This window comes from Xiphias gladius, chromosome 4 (assembly GCF_016859285.1).
Source record: "Xiphias gladius isolate SHS-SW01 ecotype Sanya breed wild chromosome 4, ASM1685928v1, whole genome shotgun sequence".
Lineage (NCBI taxonomy): Eukaryota > Metazoa > Chordata > Actinopteri > Istiophoriformes > Xiphiidae > Xiphias > Xiphias gladius.
Window position 1 is genome coordinate 14,944,920 of NC_053403.1, and position 24,684 is coordinate 14,969,603.

The 24,684-nt window shown below is 41.4% G+C and overlaps 1 protein-coding gene across 1 annotated transcript; it reads left to right on the plus strand.

Annotated features, from left to right (window-relative positions):
- The first annotated feature begins 1,127 nt into the window (after nucleotides 1-1,127).
- Nucleotides 1,128-24,684, plus strand: LOC120789228 (estrogen-related receptor gamma-like). Its single transcript, XM_040125810.1, has 8 exons — nucleotides 1,128-1,546; nucleotides 7,017-7,268; nucleotides 7,409-7,566; nucleotides 8,966-9,082; nucleotides 15,724-15,834; nucleotides 16,606-16,788; nucleotides 22,385-22,654; nucleotides 22,802-24,684. Exons 1-8 carry the CDS (start codon nucleotides 1,491-1,493, stop codon nucleotides 23,044-23,046), a joined length of 1,392 nt encoding a protein of 463 aa, XP_039981744.1. The 5' UTR covers nucleotides 1,128-1,490; the 3' UTR covers nucleotides 23,047-24,684.

Consider the following 24,684-nt stretch of genomic DNA (forward strand, 5'->3'; position numbering starts at 1 on the left):
TAAGATTAAATTACATTTCTAAATGTTTCCCCAGTTTCCTGCGCCGTGTTGTTTTCCGTGTCGGCAATGTCTTGTTTCACCCGTTAACCTTATATTGTGTTGCGTGCCAGGCACTACTTACTGCACTTACTCTCACTTTGTGTGCACGTGTGTGTTGTCAGTGAAAGGCAAAGCATCACATTAGGCATGGCGCCAAAACTGATTGGATCAGATTAAAGTACAAGGTGGAAGTCGCCTAAGACAACCTGTGCATGTGTGTTTTTATGTGTGGATGTCCATATGTTTCTTCATATATACGTGTGGCAAGACGTGGATTTCATTTTAGGGATGGCACTGGCAATTCTTTATTATCTTATCCCGCATTTAGACAATATTTGGCTTGACTAGTGTCAGCTCTTGTGCCAGATGTATTTGTTTAAACAGTTTTGTCAATAAAATGCCAGAAAACACTATAAAATGTGTGTCACAACTGCCGGAGGTGATGCCTTCAGCTTGCCTGTTTTGTCCAACCAATATCCCCAAACCCAAAGATATTCAATTCACATAAAAAAACAAGGAACCTGGAAGGTTTTTTGCTTGATAAATGACTGTAATTGATTATTAAAATAGTTTCTGTTTAACTTTCTGTGGATCAACTAATCTATTAATCCACTAAGTGTTAGATCTGAGTGATTTTACTGAAAACAACTTCTGGTTGACCATATCATTGATAGTTTTTTTTAATCTTTTTTCTACAGAAACAGTATAAACACCATAGCAGTGATATAAAATTGTAATTTAAATAGAGGAAGATTTTACAATTGAGTACCATAGTTGTTTTGGGGCAATAGATCATGAGATTCTTTTAAAAATGTTCAACATTATAAATGTACATTTAGATGTAGGCAGTGTATTATGTGTCGTTTTATGTCAAGTGGTATGACAACAACAAATCATGCTGCTAATACGTGATAATACACCTTCTACTTCCCGGTTCTAAGAACTAAAACCTGTTAAATACCCACATCCTCTCTTGTCATATCCACCTGCCCCAGTGAGAGGTCGGCCCTCATTGGCTCAGACGGCAGCCAATCAGCTGTCAGCTCGGCCTTCTGGGAGGAAGGCCATTCAAATTGAGTGGCTGGGTATTCATGAGGGCCGGCTATGCTCGGAGACCCTTGTCACACACAGCTAGTCACAACAGTCCCGACTTCAAAGGCGGCCAGCTGACCCGAGGCTGTCGGTGAGAAGTGTGAGTGACACGGAGACAGACAGAGGGACAATTAGAGGAGCTGAGAGTGTGATGCAGCAGAGGAGAAGGCAGTAGATGGAGACAAAGTTTGGAGGCAGAGTAAAGAGAAAGTGACGAAAGAGTGCAGGGAGAGAGACAGTTTAAAAAAAACACAGTAGAGGAGAAAGAGAAAAAGTAAGGGAAAGAGGAGGCAGACAGAAGCAGACGCGCCTGGACAGAACCTTTTCCTCCTCCTTCGGAGTATGGTGGCAGAGTGCACATGGATTTAGTCGACCTCTACCTCCCAGAGTGTTTCACCTACCACTCTGACACAGAGTAAGTACTTTCTCACAGCAAAATGACTCTACAGAGCACGACACGTGCACTCTCAAAATGAACAAGCGTCACACGGGTGTAAACTGAGCTGATACTGTGTGAGAAAGCTTCAGTTTTATTGACTGACAGCTTCTTCGTGATGCTTGATTTGTGGCACACTGTCCTTGTGTGTGTCCGTGTCACAAATGCGTCAACATCTGCCAACGCATTCATCAGATATGTTGTATTTGTGTGTATTTGTGCTGTAGAAGTATTATGCACCACATTACAATGCACTGCTTATGATTTTCCACTTGATCTTGGTACTTCAGAGGACTTTGAACATTCCCTCTGACAGACTGTAATCCTGCCTGTGTAAACATTTGCAAATGTTTATCACATAAGAGCGTTGTGTGAGTGTGAGAATCAGGTTCATCTGGAGGAAAATCGAGCATTGCAGGACACAACTCAACTGCTGTGCTTGAGCATCATCATTATTCCCTTAAGGAAAAGAAATTGACTTCTACTTTTACAATATTTGCTCCCTCAGTCATTACAATTTACAGTCTCATTGTTTAGAGGAATGCACATATGCCACATAAACATTTAACAGTATCCTTATCTTTGGAATTTATCTTTCTTTGAATTTTACTGGTGTAAATATTTGCCAGTAATTACCAGTTTTAGGCCTGAAGTCTTTTCTAGTTCTTATTCTAAGTGTCCGCAAATTGTCAGAAAATAGTAAATAACTCTCATTACACTTTCATTTAGCCCAGGATGATGTCTTAAAATTGTGTCTTTTGTTCGAACCAGCAGTCCAACGCTCAAGGATACTCAATTTGCAATTATGTAAAACAGGGAGAAAAGCAGCAAATTCTCACAATTTAGCGTCGGAAACTACAGAATGTTTGGAATTTTTGCTTCAAGAATGTCTCAAACTATTAATCAATGATCAAAATAGTTTCTGGATAATGTTCTGTTGATTCACTGATCAGTGAATTACCTAAGCAAATTAGCTCTACAGAGGTGTAATAACAAGGGATTTATCTAAATAAATTAAATGTAAAGTCTTTTCTTCTCTTTTTTCTTACTTTGGGGAAATGTAAATGAAAATTTCCCAGGTGTGGGAGGTTTGTATGCATTGCTTACAGTTGTCATTGTTCAGCCCGTTTGTTTGCTGATAGTGTTGGTAAGTGGGTAAGACCAGTTTGAAGGAAACTAGTCCTGGTGCGGGAGTCCTCCCTTGGTCATCCAGGTGCTGGTGAATATCTTCCCCCGGCAGATATGCCGACATGAACAAAGCAAATGAAAGCCAGTGAAAAGACGTGCAAAGCGGCTGTTTGATTACCAAGACACTGCTTTTTGATTGCCTTTCTTTGTTGTAATCATAAAAAATCATGTTCATTATCATCACTGCGGCTCTTTTATCAGCCGTGGCATAATTACTCTTCTCTGAGGACACATCGCATTGAGCATTTTAGGATTGAAATGAGCTGCTCCTAGCAGGGGAAGATAAAGTGAATGGGAGACGAACAGACGTGGACCAAGCTGAGGCGGAAGACGAGCAGATGCGGACGTACAGGTCGGCTGATTGCTGGTGACAGACTCAACCAGATAAAGAATAGGAGAAAAGGCGGTGACGGCCGGAGATGATCCCCCTGTATGGCACGCTATCCGCGTTTCCACAGCTTGCGGGTCCAAGCTCCAGCCACAAGCACTTCATCTCCCAGCTAACAGATTCGTCCAAAGCCTGTCTAAGGCTCTTACAACTGGATGAGGTTGCCACTGATCCCTGCTCATCTCCTGCTGGCTCATTAGTTTAGAAAAAAAACACAAACAAACAAAAAAAAAACTCTCCGGAGACCCAGCTGACCTTAATAACTGCTCCCCAGGGTTGGAGTTAGAGCCAGGAGGTCCGTCAACAGGACCTCAAAAGTATTTGTGTGTTTTTTTGATCATACAGGGAGAATCTCTGTTGCCTTGTGCTTTATTTTCACTTCCCCAAAGTTTGTAGATTTGCCTTTGCTCCATGTTCTTTATATCTGTCGGTCAGTTCCTTCTTATTTTCTGTATTTCCTTCCTTCCCTGTTTTCTTCTCACTCACTCTACCTCCCTCCCGGTGGTTCATTGTCTGCTCTGCTCGTTTGAAAGTGAGTGTTGGCTTCTCTCTTTTCTTTCAACACCCCCAGGTTAATGAGCCACAGGACTGCCCCTTTCTTTCTCTCCCTTCCTGGCTTTTTCACACTCCGTCTATCCGTCTGCCTCTCTTGTAATTTCCTCCGGCCTCTCTTCTTCCTCTTCTTCTCCTCTCTTTCTCTTTCCTTGTCGTTTCACACTGCATTTTGACCTTTGTTGCCAGGGTGCAATTAGAGTTGTTTTGGAAACCGGGACACAAGGGGAGTAGGTTATGATAACTGTTGCATACCCACTGACACAGACAATCACATCTGCTCTGATTTATCCTTGCTGCATGGGGCTGTAGAAGCAGCACCGACCATCTTTTGATGGGCTTTTATATGGAGTTGTAGATTAGTAATCTGTCAGAGTGAATATCACATCACATCTGATCACCCCACTCTAAAGCCATTTCATTATGAAAGCAAAACGCGCCCCCCCCCCATGATGCATTACAATAGGAGAGCACCAAGTATATCTCACTCTGTACCTGTCAGAGACTTGACACGGCAATATGGACAACTTTGATGGATAGCCAATAAGGGTACCAGTGAGTCATTTTAAAAGGAAACTGAAATCTTTTCACTGTAATGTTTTTATAGTCTTCAAAGTGGATTGGAGAGATTGAAGATGGAGGGGGAGCGGTGGAACAAAAATTTGCATCAGTCTTGTAGTTGAGGCTGGTTCATTGGTTAATGATGGACAGTTTGGGGGGTTTAAAACTAGGAGTGGGTGCCATTTAAATTTTTGTTAGTAATATTGATACAGTAGCAAAATTATATTTTCTAATACCTTATCTTGAGGAATATAAAATTTAGTTCATGTAAAAAACAAAAAAAAACCAACAAAAAAACATCTTAAATATTTAAAGCAGCTATAATCAATATTTTTATATTAACAGTGGATCTGATGACTGTTTAATGTGAAAAATGTCACTTGTAGTGAGGGACCCACATAGAATTATAACTTGACTCAGTTGCAGTTCCCCGCAGCTCTACAGCGCATTTTAGATTCTTTAAGCTAACTGTTTTGGTTTTATAGTACACAACTTTATTATTTTTGTTCACTCTCACTACTCTCATGAGTGTCATTTCCAGTTGCAGCAGCTGTTTTCAACGAAAACACTCTGAGAAGCGACTGTATGCTACCTGCCCCGCACCAAACAGCCAGCAAACGAAGCTAATAACTAGCTAGTTGACGTAGCATTTAGAAGCTAAAGAGACCAAAACAGAGCTAAAAGAAGACTGAATATTGGACTTACATTCGACAGGTGACCAGAAACGACTCCAAATGAATGCTAATGTTGCTCTGTGTCTGCCGGATTTATAAATAGGCAAATGTTTGCTAGCATGTTCACCATATCAACTTAAGGAGAAAATATGTCCATGTTTTGTTAATACAGGTTTAATGTTGTCTAAAAACTGGAAGTTATTAAAGCTTGACCCAAACAACAGACTAAAAAGGCAAAATTATGATTTAGATCAAAAATTGTCTGATGAAGAAAAAAGTAGAAGTCTATATGAAATTCAAGGCAAAATTTTACTCGACAGTGTTTGATATTGGGTGATATGAACATATTTCTATCTGTACCAAATAAGCATTGATGTTCGATACCCAGACCTACAAGCCAGCAAACACTGGGATTATGTTGCTACAGTTGCTTGGTTTTCTCACTGAGACATATTACTTGTTGGCTCTCTTGGTGTCTTTACTTTTTGTCAGTCTGTTTCTTACTGTGTGTCTGTATGTCTGTCTTTGTGGGTTTGTAGAGGGGTCAATAGCGCATGACCATGGTTTACTCTGGGGGTGGTTAAAAGCAGCCAGTTTCTTTGCCTACCAAATGACTTGTGGCTTAGAGAACACTGATTTACATGGCAGGAAACAGACTGACTTGGACATCCACCTCACCGGACCAAGATTAGATTGGGAGAGACGTACTGATGAGCGGATACTGTGTGTGTGTGTGTGTGGGTGTATTTCTCAGTATGTGGGAATGTGCAACAGAGAAAGAGAGAGAGAGACAGCAGAGGGTTTTTTAAAGTTGGCCTGGCGACAAACAGTTGCATACAAGTATGTGCTGGGGTGTTTATGAAGACACATGCTTTAAAATATGTGTGTGTGTGTGTGTGTGTGTGTGTGTGTGTGTGTGTATGAATCTGAAGTGTATATGGAGAAGTGGGAGAATGTCTAGGATTTTTATTTTTACATCGACACATGAACGTCTGACGCCACAATGCGTGTGTGTGTGTGTGTGTGTGTGTGTGTGTGTGTGTGTATGTGTGTGTTTTCAGTATGTGTGTGTTTGAGTGCAGATCACATGCCCGCTAGCCTACTGTACCCCTCAGCTGGTCTCAGATGTTTTTTTCTCGTCGGCCTGGTGACAGAGAGCGTGGTGTCACATCTTAATCCAATAATAGAGTAATGATACACACTTTAGAGGAAGTGTGTTTTATTTCAGACAGGTATTATAGAGGTATTCATAGAAAGTATACTTCTAAAAATATGCTAATAGTGCAATAAGAAAAGAAAGAAAGAATTTAGATGATTATCAACAAAAAGAGGAAAATATGTTGTTCTTGTTCTTGTCTCAATGAATATTTTCTTTTAATGTCTCCACATTTTCAAACAATAAAAGTGTTAACCGTTGACAGGTCAAGTGAGATGAATAACTAAGAGACACAGAGAGAATAGAGAGAGGAAAAAAGGCAGAAAAAAACAAAAGAGAGGAAGGGCAGTGTGTTTGGATTGAACATAATGGTGATGATGATGCGGATGATTGCTGGTTTGGCTATTTCCCTAGGTTTGCTTAAGCAATCTTCGTCTTTGAAAAAAAAAGCAGCGTAAAGGACAGCAGCTTTGCATATGTGGGAAATCGCAAATGGCTGGTTTAGAAAAGACCACGATGGATGGATGGATGCATGAATGAAGGGATGTGGAGATGGAGAGGAGGGGTAGTCCAAAGAAGGGGGATAGTTGGCCCTAACAGCATGAGCTTTCTTTGTAGTTATGTTTGTGGTTTGAGATACATATATAAACCCATACATTTTTTATAATAATTTTTCCTACCTGCTTATTATTGTACAAGATTACTATCTGTGTAAATGATGCCTGACTTAATAAAACTAATCACAGCCCACAGATCTGAAAGTCAACAACTGGTCATTAATATGAATGGCCATACCAAGGTGACTCATTATATAAAGCTGACCTGAAATTTAAATCTCTCCCCATCATGAATATGTATTACAATAAGGTACATGCAGAATCATATATGTTATATCTGTTATATACCTTGAATCTTCAATTTTTCCTCCAGACATCTGGGCAGGATGTCAGTGAGGGGCTTGGACCCCACCTGTCCCTCATCTATAAAGCGTGAGCCCTCCAGCCCCAGCCCCAGCTCCCAGGGTGACGTCAGCCCGGCCCAGCCCAGCCCGGGAAGCTCTTCCTCGGACACAAACTCCAGCTATGGGCCCCTGACAAAGGGCCACAGTCACAGCAATGGACTGGACTCACCAGCCCTCTATGGTCACACAGCGGGGTTGGCCAGCAATGGAGGAACAAACAGGTTGGTGTTTACAGCATGTTGTCACTTGTTTTGTGTGTTTCACCCCATTTGGGGTGTTAAATGGAAGTACTACTACTATCTGAGCACATTCCTCCTAATTTCTCCCCTTCCCTCCCTGTTTTCTTTCCACCTCTATCCAGGAGGTTTGGTGAGGAGGACGGCCAAGTGAAGTGTGAGTTCATGCTGGGCTCGGTGGCCAAGCGGCTGTGTCTTGTGTGCGGGGATGTGGCCTCAGGTTATCACTACGGTGTGGCCTCTTGTGAGGCCTGCAAGGCCTTCTTCAAGAGGACCATCCAGGGTAAGAGGGAGACAGACATACACACACAAAACACACATTTATGCACATGACCATGCTCCGTTTTATACTTAGTAACAGAAATAATTGTGTATGGCCGATAATGCCTTCCTGCATTGTGTAAACCTGTTTTACGAGCAACATATTGCAGATGCGGTCGGACCATAACCGTTTGTTTTGGTATAAACAAGCCCCGATCAGTTAGTTAGCAGCTTCCGTCTCTCAAACTGCAAAAGGCTTTAAATAAAGACCTGTTTGCAAACAGCTGATATGCAGTTAAACTTACAGTGCATCGTGTATATAGTCAACATGTTTGAGTTTAGGTTTTAAAGCTTCAGATAACATATGGTGCTGAATGTGTGTGTATTTGCTCCAGCCCTGAAAGCCGTAAGCAGCCAGAGCCAGCAGCAGGCAGTGTGAGTGTTTTGAAGGGAGCTCTGTCGGCTCGCAGCCCAGTTCGCGGACCTGGCAGGCTACTTTGCGTTTAGGCCTCTAGAAGTTGGCTTCTTTAGATGGGTTCAAAGGGCAAACAGGATGAGCGGCTGTCAGATCAAATGGGGAGATCTGATGTCTTGCTCATCAGATATTTCCTGTTTCTGACGGAGGGTGACAGCTGAGAGCGCCTGCAAGTGGCTGAACGCCATCGGGCTTAACGTGCACATTTGCCTGCCACGGCCATTACACCCAATTACGTTTTAGGAATATTTATGTATGTATCTCATTGCACACATTGTGAGCAATATATTCAAAATGAATGTTTACAGAATAACTGCATCATCTTGATATTAATACATCATAAATCAAAATCAAAACAAAAATGACTGAGCCTTTTTTGAATGAAGTGATTTTAGTGTTTTATTTGAAAAAAAAAATTGAAATTAAGATTTATATATACTTATATATATTTATATAATATATATTATATAAATACATGTTTGAGCTTGACATTACAAATTTATAACAGAAAGCCCTAGTTACAGGTGTAGCTAGGGCTAGCTTTTTCACATATTGTAGGGATGTAACTAGCTTTCTGGAGGTGTAGAGTTTGAAAGATGTGGAAGTTTAACAGGCAGTGAGAGTCTAATGAAATACTCTATTCTGTTGAATTATGGGAGGTGTAGAATCCTGTGTTTTTTGGGTTTGCTCCATACTAGGGAGTAAGATTCAGAGTTTCTCTGCCTCTGCTGCCTCGATTTTGACTGCTCTTATTTTAGTCCGCTGATGAGAAGCCCCTAAACTGTAGGGTACCTTTTTAAATCTCATACTGTGACATATTTCCACAAAATGTAACTTTTTACATTAAAACTATCATTTTTTCATGATACTGATGAATGATTGACCAAACTTCTCTGCAATTATTTCATAAAATGTGTTTCTATATTCTCTCTTCTCTCTCTTCCAGGTAATATTGAATACAGCTGCCCAGCATCCAATGAATGTGAAATCACCAAGAGAAGAAGGAAATCCTGCCAGGCGTGTCGATTTGTGAAATGTCTGGCAGTGGGCATGTTGAGAGAAGGTCAGCTATCCAATGAAAATCAATTTCAGACCCTGGTCAAAACATTTTTTCCTTGATATGTGTCCGCCACCCCCTGCAACATGGCACTCATTTTGGTGATTTCGGCAAACATATTCTTCAGACTTGGTTTTGGGCCGGTCTGCTTTTCTAGCGTTGGGCTTGGGGTTGCCTTCTCTCCATTCGCAGGGAGGGTTTAACTGGTAGCCATGCAGTTTATTGTCGTTTCCTTGAAATACTTAGATGTAGTTGCCATTGGGGCTCAAAAATCCTCTCCAAACTATTCAGTTATATATTGTAAACACCAAGGAAGATGATTTTACCAAAAGTTGTGAATTATCATCTAGTAAATTAACGTAAATATTGGTGGGTGAGAAGAGCTCCTCTACCGTGCTGCCATCTACCTTGGCGTACCCACATGACTCCACAGGTCAACACACAGTTTGAGTTGCTTTTTCCGGCATTGATCGGAGGGTAGACTTAGCAGAAGCTCAACTCTCATTCTTTAGACAGCTGAGGCGGAGAAAAAGCAGCCAGAGAGTGAAGGCTAACACAAGTCTCACGGCAATTCCTTTGTTGTGCATTCCTGGAAACAATACCCTGATTACCAGCTGAGATTCTCTTAATGTCTCACCTGATGAAATGGTGTTGGCAAGTACTGTAGTTGTGTAAACTTCAGTGAAACCTAAAACCTCTGGCAGTTAAACTTCAGGCCCTTCGTGCCAGCTGTGATGTGTGTAGGTCTGTGTATGTGTAGTAAACACAGAGCTGAACAATGCATAGCCGTGTCTTTGAGAGCGAGGATAGAGCCACTAACTGTTCAGTTGTTTTACTCTTGGCTTCACCAGTGTTAATCAGAAATAACTTCTGAAAATCTGCCTGTGTGTGTGTGTGTGTGTGTGTGGGTGTGGGTGCAACACTGCAGCAGCATGTGAGATAATGGAGGGAGTCGTTGCCAGGGGCTCCTGGGATGAAACTTTAGAAAAATAAAATGTAAGTTTGACATGCAGCTAAGGAATTGAATAAGAATTAGACAAATGCCTTACCCAACCCAGCCCATTGCTTCGTAATGGACACAAATTATAGACACAATGGTGCCTTACCACCTAACCTCACCTAAACAGTCTGTAGTGTATTTATACCCATGTGCTGACTCTTCTTGGTTAAATCAAGGCGAAAATAAATATAAAATACACAAAATAAGTCTAGTGCTGACCTTTTACGTTCCAAATTAGTTGTACAGCTAATTTCTTCAATGCAAAACTTCATTATGTATGCTCAAAAATATGAAATGGCGATGGTGACATGTATACATTCCACAGAGAGTCAGTGACAGCCGTCAGGTGCTCCTTTAGTCTGACTGTGTGCCTGTCTGGTGACATATTGTTGTCCAGATTTAGAAGTGACTCAAAAAGGAAAACATTAGCGACCTCCTACTGTACTTGTTGCCTGCTGTGTAGGGCCAAGAGATGATAATAAAGAAAGGAGGGCAGATAAAATGTGTGTGTGTGTGTGTGTGTGTGTGTGTGTGTGTGTGTGTGTGTGTGTGTGTGTGTGTGTGTGTGTGTCTGTGGTGGGACTGAGGGATAGTAAATGCAAAGATGAAGCATTTATTTGTTGTCAGGACCATACACCATACTGAGGAGGGAAGAGGGAAAAAAAAAACTTGTCAGCTTGATTGCTAATGGCAAAATAAGTTTGCCAGAGTATTTGTACCATTAACGGTCTGCAAACCATGCCTCTTTTGGAGTAGTTTATACTCCATCAGAGGAGTTTATATCAAAGTGGATGGTGCAGCAGAAAATGCTATGTTAGCTTCCTCCACTCTGGACTCTCCGGCTCTCCGTTCCGGTAGAGGTCAGCGCTGGTGAATGGTGCAAATTTGTGGGTCGAACTTGAACTTGAAATCAACTAATTTTATCAGAAAACTTTTTGCATTGCCGGTGTGACCGGGACTTTAAACAAAGCCCCAGGTTAGCAAACTTACTTGGAAGAGAAAATGAAAGTGAACGGTAAAATTATTACCTGAACATTCTTTTGTTTAGGGACATATGCGAATATTGTAGTTGAACACACAGTTTTTTTGTTTTACCTCCAAATAAAGTGATATAGATAACGTAGCTAGGTTGTTGACTTGTTTACAACTCGTGTGATTGTCGAGTTTCTTGGACTGTCAGCCTTTGTTGCAGCGATATTGCCATGCTCCCAGATCTCAGCAATTACTTTCATGAGTGTGATGTTATCATAACCAATAGATATGATAGCCAAAACTATGAAAATACGATCCCATTTGTAATAAATTGGAATGATCCTTTAATGCCACCTACTTATCTTTAAACACACAGGATCATCTGTTTATTGCTGCTGTGTGTTCACAAATGTTTGTGTTGAGTTACGTATACAAAGAATTATAGCATCTTTACACGCGTATCAGTTTGTGTATATGACTTTGACTATGACACGTCAGTCTGCACTCACATTTATGCACACACCTCTGTGTGTTCTTGTGACTGTGTGTGTTTGTGTGTGTGTGTGTGTGTGTTTCTGCCTTTTTTCTAAATTAGCTGCTTTTAATAGGGTAGGGGCATCAATAGCATCCCAGTCCGCCTCTCAGGCCCCCCTCTTCTAGCCACCGTCTTTGCTTTCCCTCCCCCCTAATAAATTCCTCCAGATGCCTTGTGGGATTCCTGGACCTCCGTGAAATGCGAACTGCCCCTCGTAACTCCTGTCGTAAGCGCCCTCGTAACGCGCTTCATCGTGTCTCGTAATGCCCCTCTTCCCCAGAGAGGCCGCAGTAAATGCTGGGACAGAGGAGCTGTGAGGTTTAATGGGGAGACTCAGAGCCATATTAAATACACAGCTAAAAGACATATAGACCCGAGGCAGGATTTGATTAAGCCCTGTTTAATGCCCATTTCTGCAGTTGCTGTTGCTTCTGCGGGTAGTAAAAACGTGTATGTTAACAAAATGTGTGCAATATTTAAAAAATACAATTTATCATACAATTGTAATTGTGTGATCCTCTACTTTCATGGTTTAACAGTTTATGTTCCTAAGAAATACAAGCATTGCTGCAGTAGTACCTTTATCAAACAACCTTCTGTCTTCGTCTTGCCTTATTGTCTCATCCCCAGTTCCTGTTAGTTGAAGTTATTTGGTCTGACGTGTGTTAATCTGCATTCTGAGAAAAGCATCAGAACAGAACAGAGGGACTGTGTGTACTTTTCGCTGCCAACCTTCAAAATCCTTTTCTTCTCATTTGTTGGCAATAAGCCGTGTGCAGGGAATGTTACGCCAAAGTGGCGTTGGTGGCAGCCATATGTACATTTGTCACAATATCTGAGAAGCGTGGGATTGTTTATAATGTACACATGCTGGTGGTGGCAGCAGAAATGGACGACACGGAACATGGTAACCTGGATCAGTCAGGATCAGCGTCTGGATGTCCGTGCTCCTGATCCTGCTGTACTGTGCACATTTTCGGAACTTGTAAAGCTCCTCATGTGAACATCCGGACACCCTCCAAAGGAGGCTGAGTGATGAAAGCAGCAAAAAATAGATCAATGTCTGAGTAGTCCGTGTTTATCGAACTCTGATGGGCTGTACAGAAGAACAAGGAGGAGGTGTGTGTGTCTGTTTTGTTATCCACCAAAGCTATTCTTGGCCTTTTGGTTGTCAGCACATTTCACTGGCGAAGAGTTACACTTAGCTCGGATGTGTGTGTCTGATTAACTGCCAGATCCAAACACACACAAATACACCCGCATAAAACATACTTTTCTATAGATCAACTACCGGAGATGTTTCATTTAATCCAGTGTTTGCCAACTGTTTGTATTAAATCTGATGACAACACACAAGTAATTCTAACCCCTCATCCCTCATTTCACACCTCAGAGTGGCACCTGCCAAGTACCCAGACTAATCAACACTTACTATTTGTCCCTTGTGACATCACCAGAGGGTCAGGGAGCATTGAGTTTACCAATCTCTCCCTTAATACCCCACTAATCTTCTCCAGTGCCAGCTCTTCTTCGTTGCCTTCTATCTCCAAAACTGCCAACTAGCTTCTCACCCATCTAGCCATCGTTGGACCAAATGAGACCCCCAAGAGTAGGAAACAGGGCTCAACAATATGCTCTAAAATCTCTATCATGATAATTTGCCAAATTAATCTTGATGTCAGAACATTTTAATTTCCTTTCTTGGGTTGGGTTACAAGCTATATAGCACGTTTCTCTGGATTAATTACAGTATGACCACATAAAGATTGTGGGTTGGACTTTAAGCTGATCGTTGGTTTTAATGTGGATTTAATGTTATTTTGACAAAACAATCCCAGCTCAGGGTCCACTTACTAGCTTTTTCTGGAGCTTTCAACTATATCATACATTCTTCATCAGTGGATGGAGTTTGTTCAGTTGACATGGAGTTGGAAGGTTCATTCTTGACCCTTGAAATAGTTTGACAAAACAATTCCAACTGAAGGTCTATTTACCAGCTTTTTCTGGAGCTTTCAACAATCATTAAACATTTTAACTTATTGAAAACTATAATGAGAGTAAATGTGGTTTGGTAAGAGATTCACAGTGTCAGTAATTGGTTTACTCGTCCAGCCCTAGTTCAAAGGGTAGCTTTAAAGCCCCTGCAAACTTGGTTTCAAGTCTTCAAACCAAGTATTTCTCAATAAAATTTAATAGTTCTGAGTGATTTTATCACTCAGAAAAGCTAATCGGCTTCATTGGGACTGTGTAGGTGTGGTTTGATTAGATTTGATTGACAATTCTGGTAACATGAGCAAACAAGCCAACAACTGATCTTCAGATTTTGATTCAAATATTGTTGACCCCTGGTTGGTGCAGGAAAATACATTACATCAACTTTTTTCCAGCTGAGCCTTGCCCACTTCAAAACCGTTAGATTTGAAGTGGGCAAGAACACCAGAGAAAATTCAAATACAGATATCTCTAATGTAAAATAGCCAAACTCTAACCCTATCACTCAAAGTGAAGAAGCTGATAGTTCTATAAAACAGCTTTACATAGAGTATTATAATAGGACTTTTACGGAGGTGGGTAGGTAGGAATTTTGCAGGTGTGTTCTATTATGTTCATAATAGTCTTAAGTAAGGGCGTATTGGCTCCCAGCAAAGGTCACAGGCCTCCTTCTCAAACCATTGCATTGTTATTAGCGGGTCCCTCTTCCTCCTATCTCTGTTCATGATCTATTACTTAATAAAGCTGAAATTCTATAAAACTGTTGTTATGCTAATAGCACAACTATAAAATAACAATAATAGCTTTACAAAACAATGATACAAAGAAATCTAAGAATCTGACCATAAACTGATACAATATGAACCTAAAATACAATTTACATGCCTGATTAAGAGGAGATTATTTTATGTAATGCTTTGGAAGTTGATGCATGCGCTCCATAAATATCTGCATAAGTAAGAATAAGTACCGGAGGCTGCAGGCTCAAAGGGAGGGAGTATGACTGTGAGGTGTCAAATGGGCAAATAATACCCTCAAAGTACCTCTTACAGACGCGAGTGCCATTATAGATCTATTCAGGGCCACTCTGGCTGTTTACGCTGTGTAGATCGGGTAACCCAACACCACTACCAAAGGCTTCCTGAGTCACGTTCACACTCGCTGGACACATGCATTTTTCTTTGGAGATACACTTGGTGACTGCGAGTCTCAGCTTCTCCTCCATCTAACTGTCCACTTTGCGCGCACAAACACACACACACACACACACACACACACACACACACACACACACACACACACACACACACACACACACACACACACACACACACACACACACACACGCACGCACAAACACACACACACACGTAAATCCCGTTCACCATGGTGATGAGGTTGCCACAACGCTTGTTAAGATGAGCAGTTGTCATCGGCTGGGTGTCATGTTACAGGCATGCGTGCTGCTGTGCCAACGTTAGACTTGTCCTGTTCGGTCTCCTCGGGGTCGTCAAGACAATCGAGTAGATAAATGGCCAACATCGTGCCTCTTTCTGATACCTGGTTACTTATTTGAAACTGATGTCAGTGTCTTTGCTGATGAAAAAAGTAACAGTTGCCCACTGACTCCGAACCACTCCACCTGCCTGACGACGATCCAAATGGAATTGAAAATGTTCTGTTTTGTTGTTTTGGAGACACTCTGCAGACATTACTCATCGACGCCGATTAAATAAAAGGAATCGTGGTCCTTGTATTAAAAATACTCATCTTCTCACATCATATAATTGGCTGCTATTACCTTTGGATAGCTTTGTTTTTCAAAAACAAACAAACTGGACATTATTTAACCTTAGTTTCAAACCGGTTTTACTCTGTGTAATCTCACAGTCTAAATGCATTTTTAAAAAAAAACATCAAACAAGAAATACTGTTTGCCAGCGTTTGAAAAACAAATTTATGTCAGTCGAAATGAAAGTACTGAATTTTTATTGTGCACGTGATACACAGATTTTCGAGTAAATGTGATTGAGTGTTCCTTTCTGCACATTTAACACTTTAACCCTGTAATATAAGGACACCCAGGTGTGTATTATGTAGAGGGTGAGGGTTGCGCATCATTAATGTCCTGTGTTTGTGTACCTGTAGGTGTGCGTCTGGACCGGGTCCGAGGCGGCAGACAGAAGTACAAGAGGAGAATAGACGCTGAGAACAGCCCCTATCTGCACCCACAGAACGCCTTGCCTCAGAAAAAAACATGTAGGTGTACAAACAAAACTTCAACTATGGTGCATATAAACATGACTGTAATACATAACTGTTAAGCAGTCAGTCTAGGTTAATGGATTGCTTAATTGTAGATATGAAAGGCTCTTATTTTATCTTTGTTGTGGTCTTTGAGTTTAAAACAGTTCAGTCGTGTTTTCTGTGATGTTGTCTATCGGAGCAATCAATCTCTTTTATAGCTGGTATTTGCTAATGAGTTGGCATTAATCACTGCCAACTGTTATATTTGAAGTGAGAAGTGGGAAGCTTTGAATGGCTGTGATGACGTCAACTTTTCATGCGCTAGGAAAAACAGCCCCATTTTCAGCTTTGTTGGATGATGCAATGCATTTTTCGGATAATCCTGTGGGGTTTCAAATGGTTTATTTAGCCTTAGAAGTAGGGCGATTTTTCTCAACTCACAGAGGAACACTTAAAATTCAAAATCACCAAATTTGGAGTTACATGGTTTTCACTTGAAAGCAACAGTAAGCTTTTTCCAACTCTCGCAAAGGATTTTAAAAACTTTCCTTTAAACTTTTAAACTTTCCTTTAAACTTTTAATTTTGGACCCTTTAGACAGGTATGTGGTCTTTTCTTATGCTGTTTGTATGAGCTATTTGGTGACTGGCTATATTTGTTGTGTCCTCTCTCTGTACTGTATTCACGTCTGTCTTGCGAAACAGGCCTTGACCTCAGTGAGATTACGTGATTAAATAAAGGTGGTTATAATAATAAAAATGTTCCTTTCTCACTCTCTCTCAGTCTCTGTTGGTGGTGTGGTGGAGAACAAAGTCGTGTCTCTGCTGCTAGTGGCCGAGCCCGAGGGCATCTTCGCCATGCCGGACCCCACTGTACCTGAGAGCGACATCAAGGCCCTGACCACCCTGTGTGACCTGGCCGACAGAGAGCTGGTGGTCAACATCGGCTGGGCCAAACACATCCCAGGTAAGAATCAGGCTGTAACCCCCCCCCCGGTCTCAGTCAGTCAGTCAGTCAGTTGTTCGCTCACACAATCCACCACACACATTAGCTCAAATAATCAGATCAGAGGAGGAGACTGTTGTGACTTGTGGTTGCCAAGACACTCACTGGAGGCCCAGAGGAGAGAGGAGGGCATGTTGGCGCGGCTGTGTGTTATCTGTCAGTCATCCTCTGCGTGTGTGTGTGTGTGTGTGTGTGTGTGTCCGTGCTATGCCCTTGCTGGCCAGTGTATGTTCCCAATATATCAGCCAGATGACCAGTTGCCACCTGAACGTTTTAATTCATTTCCTGGACTGCAGCCGTCTCCCCGTGCTGTCTGAATTACCGAAAGCACTCCTGACACTTGGAACACACTTAGCTTTTCCTCTATCACAGAAACAGCAGAAGGGATGTCCAGAGGTTATTTTTTTTCTTTGGTTGAGGGGGTGGAAAGGAGGGGGGAAGTGTATTCTGACATTTTAGTGGGATTAAAACACTGGCATCGTTGTAATCGTGTGCGATGGCAACAGAGGTTTTCACACTTTTCACACTTTGGGATGTGTGTATTGGGCCAACTTTGGGTTTGGGCTTCTCTGAATCGAGAAACCAATTCCTCTTATAGAGGATCAGTTTGGTCGACAGTAGAAAAAGTTAAATATATGGGACCTTCATGAATTAATGAATGAAACAAATAATGAACACCAGTACTGTCTCCATATATGTGGGTATTAGTGCTGAAATGATTAGTCCTTTAATCACTTATTAGAGTGACAAAAAATTGATAGACAACACGTTACAGCTGCAACTAGGAGTTGATTCTTTTTTGGGTTAATCAATTCCTTGTCAGTCCATAAAATGTCAGAAAATAGTGAAAATACTAAAAAATACAGTTTCCCATAGCACAGGTGGATGTCTTTAAATTGCTTGTTTTATCCCACCAACAGTCCAAAAACCCAAAGATATTCAGTTTGCAATGGTATAAAACTAAGAAAAGGAGCAAATTCTCCCATTTTAAAAGGCTGGAACTGGAGAATGATTGGCATTTTTGCTTGAAAAATAACAATAATTCTCATAATTCCTTTGTTGCCAATTACTTTTCTGTTTTCTTGTTGTTGAACAATCAGATAATTGAGTAATTGTGTCAGCACAACGATTTGTTATTTGATCATTTTTTTTAGGTTATTTATCGATTAAAAAATACCCACCAATCATCAATGTTTCCAGCTTCTCAAGTGTTTTGACCTTTTCTCTCATTTTTGACATTATAAATTGCGCATATTTGAGTTTTGAACTGTTGGTCGGACGAAAGAGGCAATTTGCAGATTTCACCTTAGCATTTGGCAAATTGCAATAGGCATTTTTCGTTATATTTTGACATTCTGTAAATTAAAAGCGGTGGCCTCTCTGCGAGTCATCACAGAGTCATGCTGTGCGCATAAACTTTGCTCAGATCCACAGAACTTTATTTAAAGATAGTGTAGATCCCAAAGTTTCCAACAGCAAATATTTCAAGGTGAATTTTGGAGAAATTCAGAAAGAAGAAAGAAAGTGTTTTAAATTATTAACCGAAAAAACAATAGATTAACTAATAAGGAAAATCATCATTATTAACCCCAGTATAAATACAGGCTCCAGTAGTGACCAGTATACTAGAGGCACGATTTCTCATCTTCCCGTTTTCCTCTAACTGAAGGCCTGATTGCTTTATCAGCCATGGTAATCCACACCCAAAACATCACCAGGGAAACACCTGGGTTTTTTGTTGATGTCCTGTCTCTGAAATGGTTACAAAACAAACAAAGCAGGTGTGCGCGTGTGTGTGTGTGTGTGTGTGTGTGTGTGTGTGTGTGTGTGTGTGTGTGTGTGTGTGTGTGTGTGTGTGTGTGTGTGTGTGCGCGCATGTGCGTGTGTGGGCGTGCGTGTGCGCTTGTATCCCTCTCTACTATATTTGTCCCCATGTTTTTTCCTACAAAGTGGACATGAAGCAACCATTTGAGTGTGTGCTGGTGTTTGGTGTCCCTCATCAGCATTTCCATTGTTCTCTTAAAAAAAGGAAGAAGGGAGCAGACCCCCCCCATCTTCCTCCTCCTCCCTCTCAACCCCCAGGCTGTTGCTGTCTGTCTCTTTTCTCTCGTTGTCGGCTCCTTACTGTCAACGCACGACACAGACAGAGTCCGACTGATGGGTGTATTTGTAGCCCTTTGCCAGTGGAGGGTTTGCCTGGGAAAGTGGAGCAGCGGTGAGAGGCAGATACCCACCTGAGGGGGAGAGAGAGGGATAGGGAGCCATATTTTCTTCAAACTGTCAAGCACATCTTATTCAAACTTTTGAAATGTCACAAAAATAAAATTAAAAGCAACAAAAGGTGGACTCCCATCAGGCGAGCTGAGGCAAATAATGTGATTCGTACATTCATAAAGAAAAAAAGAATGTTTTAAAGATCTGATCAGCAGTTCATGTGAGTTAATATTTCATGCTTTCATTTCAAGCTCAAAACAAATAATTGCTCATATACCACTGCTAATTTTCAGCTGGGGCCATGATACACTCCTTCAAGAAGAACATGACATTTTTGCAAGGTTGTGGATGACATTTCAGGATGACTAAACTACTTTTAAAAAGTTATTTGATAAAATGGAATAATTCACGAGGCTAAACTTGCCAAACCTGTCGTTTCGCAACACCTTTTTTTTTTTTTTTTTTTTCCGCCAGACTGTTTCTTTGCCAGGCAACCAGATTTCAAGAACTTACTGCTTTAGAGGCACTTCAAGGCAGATTTTATTTCCTTTGGACAGATCCAGGCTAGCCCCCCCCCCCCCCATTTCCAGTCTTTCGTCTTCTTTGCTAAGCTAGGCTAACCAGATGCTGGCTGCAGCTTCATATTCAACAGACAGATATGAGAGTGGTATCAGTCTTCTCATCTAACCCTCGACAAGAAAGCAAATATGTGTATTTCCTAAGAATGTTGAAGTATTCCATTATAAGAATAATTAAGTCCTTTATCAGTTTTAAATACCAAACATTCACTCGTTACATCTTTACAAACGCTGGAATATGCTTTTCTCTGTTTGTAATTGGGGGTAATTTTGGTTGCTTCTCAGACCAAATTAAAGACATTACAATTTGTTGTCAAGTAACATTTGATGAGCATTTTGTCTTTACTGACTAAATTAAATCAAAAACTCAAATCAAATTTAACTGTATTTTCCAAAACAGGAAAATTCATTCGGTCAGAGGTGCAAAAAATACACAGAAGCAGTACAAAAATACAGAAAATAAAAATGTAGACCCAATCCATGAAATTAAAAATCCCTAATCTGTGTTGAGTCTTGTATGATCTCCCTCCTTAGCCGCTAGCTTCTGGTTCATTTTTGAATAGAATATAAAAGCATCTATCTAAGCAGTTATCGATACTATAAATAAACTCACTGATACCAGACTGTAAACTGATATTATGCTGCTACCTGAAACATTGACTGGGAAATTTTAGTTGGCATCACTAATCAGCTCTTTTAATTAAATAGAAAAAGGCAGAGATAAAAGGCAGAAAGAAAGTGGCAGAGAGACAGGGATATAAAAGGCTGGATGAAGAGAAAAAGGATGAACAAAAGGACAGAAATGGAATAAATTAGAGGAATCTGACAAAAACGGACAATAGCATCATTCAAGGAACAGATTGAGGAGGTAAAAGAGACAAAGAAAGGAAGGTAGAAAGTAGAGACAAATACACTGAGAAAGGGTATTTAAAAAAAAGACTGCCCCTCCTAGCAGCGTAATGGCCATGTCACATCAGCTCTGGATGAGTGGCAGGCCACACGGCCCCCATTGCTGGGAGAGCCAGGGTCCAGGGCGAAGTGGCCCGGGCCATCTGAGTTCTTTGCCCAGGGGGAGGTGAGTGTGATGGGGCTACTGTCCTGGCTGCTCCCCCTCCTCTGTGTCTGCTCTTATCAGGCAGATTGACAATGATGTGGTCTGAAGTCTGAGGGCCAGACTGGCAGATGAGCTGGCTAAAGACCAACTGCCCTCTTTGCTTTTGGCCTTTTTGAGTCTGTGCTGCAAGATGGCTGTCGGATGCGTGTGCTGGAGCGACTGTGGTGTGTCTGGCTGTGTGTTATTGCTGATAAGATACAACTAACACTGGCAACATAATTCTCCCCAAATGTCAACAATCCTTGTTGCCCTCCGTGTCCTTTTGCTTTGTCCCTTGAAAGTATGCTCTTTTCTCTTTAACTAAGTTTTAACTTGTATTTGACCTTGAAATCTATCACTATATTGCCTGAGATTTCATCACACAGACCTAAACACACACACACAAACACACTTACATTCTCACAGGTCGCTGTCCCTGATCGATGGTCCGGTGCCAGAATACTGATCCCTATCGAACAATGAAATTGTGCGCAGACAGAGTTTCCAATCAATCGGGGCGCGATAGAGGGGAAATGGGCGCCACTGACGTTCCCGTGGTGATTGTAAAGAGCAGTGGATCCTGATAACGATCACTGATGGTGTCAAAAACACAGACGCCTCCCCCTCCTCCCCTCGCTCTGTAAAATCATCTGTTTAATTACAGTAAACGTGCACGTGAGCGTGTGTATGCAGGTTTATGTGGGGAGGATGATCTGGTTTAATCATACTCCTGTGGGGTGTAATTGTCAATCAAAGTAGGTGTGTCCCACAGAGTGTAATTAAATTCACCGCCGAGTCACTCTTGTCCTTTGTTATGCCCTTTTCTGTGCGGCCCGCTTTTAAATAAATCATTCTGCCGCAAACAAATTCTGTATTATCAATGATATTAAAGGCTCATGTACACCATCATCCACACTTTAAATTTGTCGTCAGTACCATATCTCATCAGGGTGCAACTCTACAGATTCAAATAAACAGAGCAACAAGACTTCAAGAACATTTTTGCCGTTACTATGCTAAGGCTAATGCTTTCTCTATGGATATATACTGAATCTAAGTTCAGGCGGTCTTCTAAAAATGTGGTAACTTTTGGAAATCAAATAGAAATTAAGTAGTGCTGGCAGATTGAGGGGATGTGGATACAAACTGAATTATTTAAAGGAGTACGCCAGTAATGTAGTATTACCCTCCCATAAAGCTGGGGGACTAATTAAAAAAAGGATGGTTGAAATCCGAGGAGGCTGAGATGTCCTCACTTACTACCAACACTAGTCACTAGTATGGATCAGTCTTCAAAAATGCTGTTTCCTACATTTCCCATAATGCAACCAAATAGCATCTTTCATAGACTTTCTTTCATGCTGAATGGTCGTCTCGCATCCAGCCCAAAATGACCCTGATGACATCATCAGAGGCACGAAAGACATTAAACAGCTGTTTTTACAGGCCAAGCAGGACTAACCGTGACTAGTAAACTGACCTTTGTAAAATGGGTGGAGCGCCCCTTTAAGATCCTTCTTTTCGGCATCTCAAATTACTGCTTTGAATTCTTGATGTCCTTAAAATTAAAAACACTGTCATCTCTCAGGCTATACAATCATTAAGCTAAATTTAAAACCGCTCTAACCCACTACAGCATGTCTAACTCATTTTATCCTCTCTCTGTTTTTAGGCTTTCCCTCCCTCTCACTTGCAGACCAGATGAGTTTACTGCAGAGCGGCTGGATGGAGATTTTGATCCTGCGAGTGGTGTTCCGCTCGCTGGCCCTTGAGGACAAGCTGGTGTACGCCGAGGACTACATCATGGACGAGGAGCAGTCGAAGCTGGCGGGGCTGCTTGACCTCAACAACGCCATCCTCCAGCTGGTGAGGAAGTTCAAAACCATGAGGCTGGAGAAGGAGGAGTTCGTGGTCCTCAAGGCTATCGCACTCGCTAACTCAGGTACAGAGTTAGCTATCACAGAGCTTAGGATCTCGATTGAGTATCTGCAAACCTTTATTTTTATTTACCTCCACCAACCACTCTTCCGTGTTTTTATGTTTTGTCTAATTAAAGCATTACATTTCTCAATTTAATTTCTCCTATTAGACTCCATGCAAATTGAGGACGCCGAAGCAGTTCAGAGACTCCAGGACGTCCTTCACGGGGCCCTCCAGGATTACGAGGCCACCCACCACCCAGAGGACCCCCGGCGGGCCGGCAAACTGATCATGACCCTCCCTCTCCTCCGTCAGACGGCCGCCCGTTCCGTCCAGCACTTCTGCAGCATCAAACAGGACGGCCGTGTGCCTATGCACAAACTGTTCCTTGAACTGCTGGAGGCCAAAGCCTGACCTGAACCCAGACAGTGATTAGCTTCATCCTGATGAAGATGACAGGATGAGAGGAAGTGAAGGATAACGGGTAATGGTGGGGTATGACGCCATGTATTTGTCCATATCTGCTTGCATTTGACATTAAGGTTTTGAATTTGCAATCGCCAGGAAGCAGCTAGGATATTTTCAGAGCCGCACCCCTCCTACGTCCAATGAACGTGTGGAAAAAGCAGTCAAATTTGCATTTAGTGTCTCGACGCCGCGGACGTTGTCATCTTTGCTGTTTGTGACACTAATTTAAGTGTGCCGACCTGCATCGAAAGCTGGAGACAGATGACCAGACAGTGTAAAAGCAGAAGAAATCGCTGCCTTCTAGAGATATTTACAGTTACATGCCAAAAGTAGAGCTTCTTTTGTCAAAAGACCACCTGATACTTGAAGATCCTCGTGGATTATTTCATCCATCTTGAAGCCTGTTAATCTGCATTCTAGTGCATTTAGAGAGCCTTTTAATGATCTGATTTTATTTGTCCTTTTTGTAGAGAAAAGATCAACGTGTCCTATGAGGTACAGTAAGTCTTGCCAAAGAGTAAAGACCCATACTATTGAATAATACCAGCAAACGTCCACAACATTATAATGTGGCCTGTAAGACATTCACATAACCTGCATCCCTGCTCTGTCGTGTAACGCAAAAATATCTATCTAGTCACTACATTCATATATAGACGATTAAAGGGAAGCGAGTAAGTGATCAGCATCTCATAAAACAATGATCGGCCTCCTGATTTTTGTAGAAAATATCAGGGAAAGAGAACTTAACATGTCATGATACAACTGTACTACAGCAAAGTGATATTTATTTAAGAGCGGCTCTTTTCTTTTGCTGTTTTTTATTTACTAACGTGGCATTAATGAGGAGTAGACTCAAGCAATTACAGTGGATAATAATTTTTTAAAGATTTTTAAATGATATCATTGTAAGATAATTTTTTTACTAGCTTCTCTGCTACAGCACTGATACCTATGTATACCATATCATGAAATTCAAAACATCATGATTAGAAGTGGAGTCTGTACTTGAAGATCATAATGTTGTAGAGATGTGTAGACCCATAGATATAACCCATGTAAAACGGCTGCCATACTGTATATTCTGGATTAGAGAGGCGCTTGATATCCTCTCTATGGTAGAAATCTATGTGTAGGATGAAGTTTGTGCACTAATTTTGCTTTTAGCCATAAAACTTTGGGGAAACTGGTGATGGCGCTTTGTTAATCTAGTGTTTTTTGTGTGAAGAGTAGTTCTCTCTGAAATTTGTCTTTTTCCGCACACGTGAAATGAAGGGATTATTCTTGGAAAGAAATCTCAGTGCAACAAACGAAAAGCCGTGCTCCTTGTTTTACTCCTTGATGCAAGGTACTGTGACACTATAATGTGCATATTTTTGTGACAAGATGATGGCAGCAATATGACGGTTTAAATGTATGTTCTGTACATTTTGCTGTATGTACGTCACGTCCTATGCCAACAGAGGTGTTTTAAGATGCAAATAAGCTTTGTTTAGATGAGCTGTGCCGTGCTATTTCATTCTCAGGTGGATTCTTGGGCAATAAAGATAATCCCCAAAATGCAAAGCTCATAATATCTTTGAG